Consider the following 11,989-nt stretch of genomic DNA (forward strand, 5'->3'; position numbering starts at 1 on the left):
CAAGAACAGCATTTTTTTTGTTAAGTACTTTAAGATGACTGAATAACGTGGCCTGCTCTTTAGAAAACAATTGTTAGTTATCTCACCCTTATTGGTATCATTTATATTGTTGATCATATTTTATCTTAGATCTATTATCAGTAAGCATTGCTCTATGATGATATATCTTTTGTGAAATTTTAAGATCTTCATAAATGATCTTCATCTCTCATTATTGTCATTATAATAATCTCTTATTGATCCAGGCCAAAGCCATTAGGAAAATTTGATTTGTAATGAATCAATGTTCTCTGTCATCAACTCTATCCTCTCCAGGCCAAAGCGGGAGGTAAGAAGCCTCAGAAGGTGTCTCTGAAGGTTTCTCCTCAGGGTATTATGCTTTACGACAGTCTGACCAACCAGCTACTAGACAACATCTCCATATACAGGTAGGGGTGTGTGCTGTGCATCGTGGTTGCAAATTAAAAAAAACATATGACCTACTTATTGTTTTTCTATGGAGGAGAAACCTGAGAGGGGGAGGTTGGAAGGAGAGGGGGAGGTTGGAAGGAGAGGGGGAGGTTGGAAGGAGAGGGGGAGGTTGGAAGGAGAGGCGGTGGTTGGAAGGAGTGGCGGTGGTTGGAAGGAGTGGCGGAGGTTGGAAGGAGTGGCGGAGGTTGGAAGGAGTGGCGGAGGTTGGAAGGAGTGGCGGAGGTTGGAAGGAGTGGCGGAGGTTGGAAGGAGATATGGGGGAGGAGTAGGGGAGGTGGGAAAGAGGAATGTTTTGGAAAATACAGCTCCCTACAGGAGACCTGATCTGCTCCCTACAGGAGACCTGATCTGCTCCCTACAGGAGACCTGATCTGCTCCCTACAGGAGACCTGATCTGCTCCCTACAGGAGACCTGATCTAGGCAGAGCTGGGTGGCCACACACACACACACACACTCAGCCGGAATGTTTGTTCCCATACATTGACCAAGCTTTTATGGCATCCTGGTTTGTCACAGAGGACACTTGCCATTTGAACCATAACTGTGACCTCTCTGACTTTATTTTGCCCTCTGACCTTTAACCTTTGCCCTGTGTCCTGCAGGATATCCTACTGCACGGCGGACAAGCTGCACGACAAGGTGTTTGCCTACATCTCCCAGAACACCCTCAACGGAACACTGGAGTGCCACGCCTACCTCTGCTCCAAGAGGACAGTGGTGAGTCTGAACTGGCACACAACAACCCCTATAATCTGAAAGGACTGGATGGGTGTAAGCAATATTCTAATGGCTCTGCTTAGTCTACAGGAGGTCTAACTGGAGTTTTTAGCTGTCCAGCTGTCTTTCAGATCTGTGAACACTAAAGGGTTAGGGGTTAGACACAGAAATGCATCCAAGCCATAGAACAGGGTTGAACAACCCTCCTACTATAACTACAGGTGTGCAGGGTTTTGTTCCAGTTCTGCTCTAACACAGCTGACTCTGCTAATTAGCTGCTCAACAGGACTTTGAGCAGCTGAATTGGGCGTATTGGAGCAGGGCTGGAACAAAAGCCTGCCTTTTAGAACATGTTATGCGTTTGCCTCCAAGATAACCGTTCCCCAATCCCCCCACATGTGACTGTAGACTTGTTCTGTTTCTCATTCCCCCCAGGAGAAAACATTAGGTTTCACTCCTCCTTGTTCTCCTTCAACTTCCTGTGTTGCTGGGACTCCTCTCGTCTTCCCTCCTAACTCACCCTGCCGTCTCTCTCGTATAACCCAGTACTCTCTTTCACAAGGCTTTCTCCCCCCCCTCTCTCTGCAGGAGAGGAGGAGAGCGATTGGATACTTATGACCTTTGACTGTCCGCAAACACTGTAGCACTCCTGACTGTGTGTGAATGTATCCACAGTGGTGCGTTTATATGCTTTGCTACTGACAAAATAATTTGTTACAGGCGATCAAGGTTGACAAGGTCGTTGAAAGTAAACGATGCCGGTGATATTTTACATCTATATGTCAATGTATGGTTCGATAAAGTCGTCTTTTAAAACGTTCTCTCTTTGGCCCCAAGGGTAGCTCCAATGACAGTGGCTTTGACTGTTAAAGGAATAATCCACTCAAACTACCTATTGGTATTTTTTTTCATTAGTTTATTCAGTCCCAAAAAAAAATCACATGTCTGTCTGAGCATTGAGGGGTGGTTCTGGTGTTGTTCAGAAGTATAATTTGATTGCTCTGCTCAGTTTGAATATTTGGCCATGTTGATTTTGTATTTGGGTCATTTATATAATGTGACCTCTGTGGTTTAGTACTCTACAGCAGTGGTATTCAAACTTTTTCAGAAGGGACCTCCATTTTATTTCGCACGATTTTCAGGCGACCCCACCCCAAACCCCAAGTTCAAAAGAATGGAGCGGCCATTTTACGGGCTCCTGACCAATTCACTATTTTGTGTTATTTTGCGCTGATCTTTACTTCTTCTTTTTTTTTTTTTTTTTACATAATGTTTCCGCCATTTCCTATGACCGAAAAATAGCTTCTGGACATCAGAACAGCGATCACTAACCTCCGATTTGGATGAAGAGTTCTACTTCAACGGGTTGGCTGCGCAGGACATACTGCTCACCCCGGTACCAGGCCCTGATTCCAGACACTCCTATTGGCCAACGTACAATCACTAGAGAACAAACTGGACGAACTCCGTTCCAGACTATCCTATCAACGGGACCTGAAGAACTGTAATGTCCTGTGTTTCTAGGAAACTTTGCTGAACAAGGACATGGACAATATACAACTAGCTGTTTCTTCTTCTATGCATCAGCAGGACAGAACGGCAGCGTTGGGTAAGCTCAAGGGAGAGGGGTTGTGTGTCTCTTTAACAGCTGCTGCGTGATCTCTAATATTAAGGAAGTCTCAAGGTTCTGCTCGCCTGAGTTAGAATACCTCATGATAAGCTGTTAGACCATACTATTTGCCAAGAGAGTTTTTATCTATTTACCACCACAAACCGATGCTGGCACTAAGACCGCACTCAACGAGCTGTATAAGGCCATAAGCTAACAAGAAAATGTTCATCCAGAGGCGGCACTCCTAGTGGCCGGTGATTTTAAGGCATGGATCAGCTGTAAAATTCTACTTCCAGCTTATATATACATTTTACGGACACAGTATGTTTTACAATAGTTAGTTTTACATAATTTGTCACCTGTGCAACTAGAGGTGAAAAAACTCTAGATCACCTTTACTCCACATACAGAGATTCATACAAAGCTTTCCCTTGCCCTCCATTTGGGAAATCTGACCATCACTCTATCCTCCTGATTCCTGCTTCAAAGCAAAAACTCAAACAGGAAGTACTAGTGACGCGCTCAGTACGGTTTTGCTAGTACATATTCAATATGTTCCCGGGACTCATACGATGGCATTGAGGAGTTTACCACGTCAGTCACCGGCTTCATTAATAAGTGCATCGATGACATCGACCCACAGTGACCGTACGTCCAATCAGAAGCCATGGATTATAGACAACATCCGCACTGATAAAGCTATAAAGTATATAGGCTAAAGCTGCTGCTTTCAAGGAGCGGGACACTAACCCGGACGCTTTGTCCTCCGAACCATCAAACGGGCAAAGCGACCAAACAGGACTAAGATCGAATCCTTCCACATCGGCTCTGGTGCTCATCAGATGTGGCAGGGCTTGCAAACTATCACTGATTTACAAAGGGTAACCCAGCCGCGAGCTGCCCAGTGACGCGAGCATACCAGATGGGCTAATGGCTTTTAATGCTCGCTTCGAGGCAAGCAACACTGAACCATGCGTGAGAGCACCAGCTGTTCCGGATGTCTGTGATCACGCTCTCCGTAGCCGATGTGAAAAATACCTTTTTAAACAGGTTAACATTCCCAAGGCCGCAGGGCCAGACGGATTACCAGGACGTTTACTCGGAGCATGCGCTGACCAGCTGGCAAGTGTTTTCACTGACATTTTCAACCTCTCCCTTACCCAGTCTGTAATACCTACATGTTTCAAGTAGGGTTGGGCGGCATCCAGATTTTCATACCTTCTTTACCATACCGGGGTATACGGTAATACCGTTTTAAAATATATATATTTTCCCTCAACACAGGGGCCCCTCAGGGGTGCGTGCTTAGTCCGCTCCTGTACTCTCTGTTGACCCACGACTGCGTGGCCTCACACGACTCCAACACCATCATTAAGTTTGCCGACGACACGACAGTGGTAGGCCTGATCACTGACGACGATGAGACAGCCTATAGGGAGGAGGTCAGAGACCTGGACAACAATCTCTCCCTCAATGTCAGCGAGACAAAGGAGCTGATCGTTGACTACAGGAAACAGAGGGGGCTGAAGTGGAGCGGTTCGAGAGCTTCAGGATCCTCGGGTGTCCACATCACTAAGGATCTAGCATGGTCCAAACACACCAACACAACTGTGAAGAGGGCACGACAACGCCTCTTCCCCCTCAGGAGGCTGAAAATATTTTGTATGGGCCCTCAGATCCTCAAAAAGTTATACAGCTGCGCCATTGAGAGCATCTTGACTGGCTTCATCACCGCTTGGTATGGTAACTGTTTGGCATCCGACCGACCGCAAGGCGCTGCAGAGGGTAATACGTACAGCCCAGTACATCACTGGGGCCGAGCTCCCTGCCATCCAGGACCTCTATACCAGGCGGTGTCAGAAAAAGGGCCCACAAATTGTCAGCCTCCAGCCACCCAAGTCATAGACTGTTCTCTCTGCTATTGCATGGCAAACGGTACCAATGCACCAAGTCTGGAACCAACAGGACCCTGAACAGCTTCTACATCCAAGCCATAAGACTGCTAAATAGTTAGCCCGGGTAGCTATTTGGTTAACTATTTAACTATCTGTATTGACCCTTTTTGCACTAACTTTTGACTCCTCACATACGCTGATGCTACTGTTTTCTATCCATCATTTTATTGCTAGGTGTATGTACATATCTACTGCAATTACCTCGTACCCCAGCACATCAACTCTTTACTGGTACCCCGTGTACAGTGCCTTCAGAACGTATTCATACCCCTTGAATTATTCCATATGTTGCTGTGTTATAGCCTGAATTCAAAATTGATTAAAAAAATATATATAATAATAATCTCATCGATCTACACACAATACCCCATAATGACAAAGTGAAAATGTGTTTTTAGATAATTTTGCCAATTTATTGTAGATGAAATACAGAAATATCTAATTTGCATAAGTATCACACCCCTGAGTCAATACTTTTTGTAGATGCAGTGATTACAGCTGTGAGTCTTTCTGGGTAAGTCTCTAAGAGCTTTCCACAACTGGATTGTACAACATTTGCCAATTTATTATTTTCAAAATTCTTCAAGCTCTGTCAAATTGGTTGTTGATCATTGCTAGACATACATTTTCAGGTCTTGCCGTAGATTTTCAAGTAGATTTAAGTCAAAACTGTAACTCGGCCACTCAGGAACATTCGCTGTCTTCTTGGTAAGCGACTCCAGTGTAGATTTTGGCCTTGTTTTAGGTTATTGTCCTGCTGAAAGGTGAGTTCATCTCCCAGTGTCTGGTGGAAAGAAGACTGAACCAGGTTTTCCTCTAGGATTCTGCCTGTGCTTAGCTCCATTCCGTTTATTTTTTATCCTGGAAAACATCCCAGTCCTTAACGATTACAAGCATACCCATAACATGATGCAACCACCACTATGCTTGAAAATATGAAGAGAGGTACTTAGTGATGTGTTGTGTTGGATTTGCCCCAAACATAACACTTTGTATTCAGGACAGGTTAATTCCTTTGCCACATTTTTTGCAGTTTTACTTTAGTGCCTTGTTGCAAACAGGATGCATGTTTTGGAATATTTTTATTCTATACAGGCTTCCTTCTTTTCACTCTTATCTGTAATTTAGGTTAGCATTGTGGAGTCACTACAATGTTGTTGATCCATCCTCAGTTTTCTCCTATCACAGCCATTAAACTCTGTAACTGTTTTAAAGTCACCATTGGCCTCATGGTGAAATCCCTGAGCAGTTACCTTCCTCTCCGGCAGCTGAGTTAGGAAGGACGCCTGTATCTTTGTAGTGACTGGGTGTATTGATACACCATCCAAAGTGTAATTAATAACTTCACCATGCTCAAAGGGATATTCAATGTCCGTTGACATTTTTTTTGTTACCGATCTACCAATAGGTACCCTTCTTTGCGAGGCATTGGAAAACCTCCCTGGTCTTTGTGGTTGAATCTGTGTTTTAAATTCACTGCTCGACTGAGGGACCTTACAGATAATTGTATGTGTGGGGTAAGGTAGTAATTACAAAATCATGTTAAACACTATTATTGCACACCGAGTGAGTCCATGCAACTTATTTTGTGACTTGTTAAGCACATTTATACACCTGAACTTATTTAGGCTTGCCATAACAAAGGGGTTGAATACTTATTGACTCAAGACAGTTCAGCTTTTCATTTTTAATTAATTTGTAAAAATGTAGGAAAACATAATTCCACTTTGACATTATGGGGTGTTGTGTGTGTGTGTAGGCCAGATTTTAACACAACAAAATGTGGAAAAAGTCAAGGGGTGTGAATACTTTCTGAATGCACTAGCCTTGTTATCGTTACTCATTGTGTATTTATTATAAAGTGTTTAACTTTTTTTTTTCTATTTTCTTTCTCTCTGCATTGTTGGGAAGCATTTCTCTGTTAGTCCACACCTGTTGTTTACCAAGCATGTGACACATTTTACATTTACATTTTAGTCATTTTAGCAGACGCTCTTATCCAGAGCGACTTACAGTTAGTGAGTGCATACATTTTTCATACTCCATCAACTCGTTACATTTTTAGATTTTCACGTCAACAAATAACCTTCATTACAAAAGGTATTTTTATTTGTAGACCCCACTGCAATTCCTCCGTGACCCCATTAGGGGGCGATAATGAATGCCACTGCTCTACAGTCTTTACAAAACTACTGAACAAAACTACTGAACAAACTACTGAACAAACTACTGAACAAACTACTGAACAAACTACTGAACAAAACACTGAACAAACTACTGAACAAACTACTGAACAAACTACTGAACAAAACACTGAACAAAACACTGAACAAACTACTGAACAAACTACTGAACAAAACACTGAACAAACTACTGAACAAACTACTGAACAAAACACTGAACAAACTACTGAACAAACTACTGAACAAAACTACTGAACAAAACTACTGAACAAAACTACTGAACAAAACACTGAACAAACTACTGAACAAAACACTGAACAAACTACTGCAACATGCAACAATTTCAAAGATCATCCTTGAGATGTTTCTACAACTTGATTGGAGTCCACCTTTTGGTAAATTCAATTGATTGGACAGGATTTGGAAAGGCACACACCTGTCTATATAAGGTCCCACAGTTGACTGTGCATGTCAGAGCAAAAACCAAGCCATGAAGTGGAAGGAATTGTACGTACAGCTCCGAGACAGAATTGTGTCGAGGCACAGGTCTGGGGAAGGGTACCAAAAAATGTCTGCAGCATTGAAGGTCCCCAAGAACACAGTGGCCTCCATCATTCTTAAATGGAAGAAGTTTGGAACCACCAAGACTCTTCCTAGAGCTGGCCGCCTGGCCAAACTGAGCAATCGAGGGAGAAAGGCCTTGGTCAGGGAGGTGACCAAGAACCCGATGGTCGCTCTGACAGAGCTCCAGAGTTCCTCTGTGGCGATGGGAGAACCTTCCAGAAGGACAACCATCTCTGCAGCACTCCACCAATCAGGCCATTATAGTGGAGTGACCAGACGGAAGCTACTCCTCAGTAAAAGGCACATGACAGCCCGCTTGGAGTTTGCCAAAAGGCACCTAAAGACTCTCAGACCATGAGAAACAAGATTCTCTGGTCTGATGAAACCAAGATTGAACTCTTTGCCTGAATGCCAAGCGTCATGTCTGGAGGAAACCTGGCACCATCCCTACGGTGTAGCATGGTGGTGGCAGCATCATGCTGTGGGGAGGTTTTTCAGCGGCAGGGACTGGGAGACTAGTCAGGGTCGAGGGAAAGATGAACGGAGCAAAGTACAGAGCGATCCTTCCAACAGGACAACAACCCTAAGCACACAGCCAAGACAACGCAGGAGTGGCTTCGGGACAAGTCTCTGAATGTCCTTGAGTGGCCCAGCCAGAGCCCAAACATGAAACCGATCTAACATCTCTGGAGAGACCTGAAAATAGCTGTGCAGCGACGCTCCCCATCCAACCTGACAGAGCTTGAAAGGATCTGCAGAGAGGAATGGGAGAAACTCTCCAAATACAGGTGTGCCAAGCTTGTAGCATCATACCCAAGAAGACTCAAGGCTGTAATTGCTGCCAAAGGTGCTTCAACAAAGTACTGAGTAAAGGGTCTGAATACTTATGTAAATGTGATATTTCAGATTTTAACATTTCTAAAAACCTGTTTTTGCTTTGTCATTATGGGGTATTGTATGTGGATTGACGAGGGGGGGGAAAAACAATTGAATCAATTTTAGAATAAGGCTGTAACCTAACAGAATGTGGAAAAAGTCAAGGGGTCTGTATACTTTCCGAAGGCACTGTGTATATAGTGTTGTGTGACAACGCTGCACATTTTAGTGGCCTTTTGTTGTCCCCAGCAGAAGGTGCACCTGTGTAATGATCATGCTGTTTAATCAGATTCTTGATATGCCACACCTGTCAGGTGGATGGATTATCTTTGCAAAGGAAAAATGCTCACTAACAGGGATGTAAACAAATTTGTGCACACAATTTGAGAGAAATAAGCTTTTTGTGCATATGGAACAATTTCTGGGATATTTTATTTCAGCACATGAAACATGGGACCAACACTGCATTTATGTATATTTTTGTTCAGTGTATTTGAATTGCTAATGGGAATAACACATGATGTGGCAAGGTACAATTAGCTTTTTTTGAAAGTCGTATATCTTGGAAACTTGATTGCTGACATGCAAAATATTTTTTGGACTGTATGGAGAGTAGACTATTGAAAAAAAGAACATTATTCCTTTTAATACATGTTGATGTTGTTATGTAGCATTAGAACAGCCCAATCTCCCCCAAGACCGGGGCAGGGATTGGCTTTCAGTGTCCTTTTGATTGCTAATGAAAGTTAATGTTGTGTCATTGGGGCTTCTAGCATTATAACAGTTTGTGTATGGTATGTTTCTCCATAGGCCCAGGCAGTGACTCTGACGGTAGCACAGGCCTTTAGAGTGGCCTTTGAGTTCTGGCAGGTTGCCAAAGAAGGTAGGCGCTATACATTGAGGGGGGGGGGGAAGTATTTCATCCCCTGCTGATTTTGTACATTTTCCCACTGACAAAGACATGATCAGCCTATAAGTTTAATGGTAGGTTCATTTGAACAGTGAGAGACAGAATAACAACAGAAAAAATCCAGAAAAACGCATGTCAAAAATGTTATAAATTGATTTGCATTTTAATGAGGGAAATAAGTATTTGACCCCTCTGCAAAACATGACTTAGTACTTGGGGGCAAAACCCTTGTTGGCAATCACAGAGGTCAGACGTTTCTTGTAGTTGGCCATCAGGTTTGCACACATCTCAGGAGGGATTTTGTTCCACTCCTCTTTGCAGATCTTCTCCAGGTCATTAAGGTTTTGAGTGGCTAGGCCACTCCAGGACCTTAATGTGCTTCTTCTTGAGCCACTCCTTTGTTGCCTTGGCTGTGTGTTTTGGGTCATTGTCATGCTGGAATACCCACCCACGACCCATTTTCAATGCCCTGGCTGAGGGAAGGAGGTTCTCACCCAAGATTTGATGATACATGGCCCGTCATCCCTTTGATGCGGTGAAGTTGTCCTGTCCCCTTAGCAGAAAAACACCCCCAAAGCATAATGTTTCCACCTCCATGTTTGACGGTGGGGATAGTGTTCTTGGTCATTCCTCCTCCTCCAAACACGGCGAGTTGAGTTGATGCCAAAGAGCTCCATTTTGGTCTCATCTGACCACAACACTTTCACCCAGTTCTCCTCTGAATCATTCAGATGTTCATTGGCAAACTTCAGACGGGCCTGTATATGTGCTTTCTTGAGCAGGGGGACCTTGCGGGCGCTGCAGGATTTCAGTACTTCACGGCGTAGTGTGTTACCAATTGTTTTCTTGGTGACTATGGTCCCAGCTGCCTTGAGATCATTGACAAGATCCTCCCGTGTAGTTCTGGGCTGATTCCTCACCGTTCTCATGATCATTGCAACTCCACGAGGTGAGATCTTGCATGGAGCCCCAGGCCGAGGGAGATTGACAGTTATTTTGTGTTTCTTCCATTTGCGAATAATCACACCAACTGTTGTCAACTTCTCACCAAGCTGCTTGGCAATGGTCTTGTAGCCCATTCCAGCCTTGTGTAGGTCTACAATCTTGTCCCTGACATCCTTGGAGAGCTCTTTGGTCTTGGCCATGGTGGAGAGTTTGGAATCTGATTGATTGATTGCTTCTGTGGACAGGTGTCTTTTATACAGGTAACAAACTGAGATTAGGAGCACTCCATTTAAGAGTGTGCTCCTAATCTCAGCTCGTTACCTGTATAAAAGACACCTGGGAGCCAGAAATCTTTCTGATTGAGAGGGGGTCAAATACTTATTTCCCTCATTAAAATGCAAATCAATTTATAACATTTTTGACATGCGTTTTTCTGGATTTTTTTGTTGTTATTCTGTCTATCACTGTTAAAATAAACCTACCATTAAAATTATAGACTGATCATTTCTTTGTCAGTGGGCAAACGTACAAAATCAGCAAGGGATCAAATACTTTTTTTTCCCTCACTGTACAAACCCAATTACACATAACCCTGGAGATGGGTACGTGCGCACACACACACACACACACACATTTACACAAGGTGACATTTTTGTATTTCTGTGTGTGTGTTGACGTTAGTATTTTGTGTGTCTTGTAGAGGAAGAGAAGGGAGTGTTGTCCGGCTCAGCTGGAGAAGCAACCAGCAGCTCCCAGTCAGAAAGATCAAACAGCCTGCCTAGTCTCAAAGGAGAAAGTAAGGTGATACACACGCACACAGAGAGAGAGAGAGAGAGAGAGACACAGGCTGCGTTTACACAGCTCTTTTCCCCAATTGGTATTTTTGACCAATCCGATCAGCTCTGAAAAAAGATCTGATGTAATTGGTCAAAAGACCAATTTAGTGGAAGAAATATCAGAATTGGGCTGCCTGAATTGGGCTGCCAGCCACAGAGACACACTGTCTTTATCTGATGCAGACACAAAATACCTTGTTTATAGGATAATGTTATCTTCTCTCTTCCTCCCCCGACCAATAATAATGTGACTCACTCAGTCGAGCTGTTCCCGTGTTCTCCTTTGATTATGTGAAGGTGTGTTCCCTTGTGCTTTCTTACTGTGGCTTGGTTGGATCCATGGCATTTAGGCCCGAGTTTCTGTAAGCAGTTGGCATCAAACTGAAAATACTCACACATTACTCACTGATCGATCGATTGATTGGCTGATTTGATGGTCTCCATAGATGTTGCCACGGGTAACCTACTGGACCTGGAGGAACTGACTCATGTTGCCGTGGTTCTGGAAACCAATGGCAACGAGGAGTTCCAGGTGGACTTCCACACTGCTCCTAAGAACAATGATAACAACAACACTGTCTGGGTACGTCTCTAATCATCCATCAACCGTTTCTCTCTCTACACTTAGAATGAAATGGGAGAAATGTTTTGGCTACGAAAACGCATCTCTGTCTCTCTCTTGCAGGAAATTGAGGAAGACTTGGATGAGGCTTTTTCTAGGTAAGACGCTCGTCCTAAAATGTATCTGTTGTCAATAAGCCCCCACTAGTCTGGCTCTTCGTGTTTCGCTGCTTGACCACAGAAATCAGCTCATTGATTTGCTCAGATCAGATTTTCCTGAGCTTGATTGCAGCTTTTGGAGAATGTGACGCTATAGCTCGATCTAGGGAATGAGCCTCAGACCTACAGGCTAGAATAG

General features: G+C 43.7%; 1 protein-coding gene across 1 annotated transcript in view; it reads left to right on the forward strand.

Annotated features, from left to right (window-relative positions):
- Positions 1-11,983, forward strand: part of LOC311117975 (low density lipoprotein receptor adapter protein 1-A-like) — a 28,612-nt gene extending 16,629 nt beyond the window's left edge. Inside the window, exons 3-8 of the mRNA XM_084192860.1 lie at positions 316-428; positions 1,075-1,189; positions 9,190-9,262; positions 10,935-11,030; positions 11,517-11,653; positions 11,756-11,983. Of these exons, the coding sequence (XP_084048986.1) occupies positions 316-428; positions 1,075-1,189; positions 9,190-9,262; positions 10,935-11,030; positions 11,517-11,653; positions 11,756-11,794 (573 nt within the window). The 3' untranslated portion in view covers positions 11,795-11,983. The remainder of the gene's footprint in view (positions 1-315; positions 429-1,074; positions 1,190-9,189; positions 9,263-10,934; positions 11,031-11,516; positions 11,654-11,755) is intronic.
- Positions 11,984-11,989: the final 6 nt, after the last annotated feature.

The sequence above is a fragment of the Coregonus lavaretus genome (genome assembly GCF_964263955.1).
Source record: "Coregonus lavaretus genome assembly, contig: HAP1_SCAFFOLD_589, whole genome shotgun sequence".
NCBI lineage: Eukaryota > Metazoa > Chordata > Actinopteri > Salmoniformes > Salmonidae > Coregonus > Coregonus lavaretus.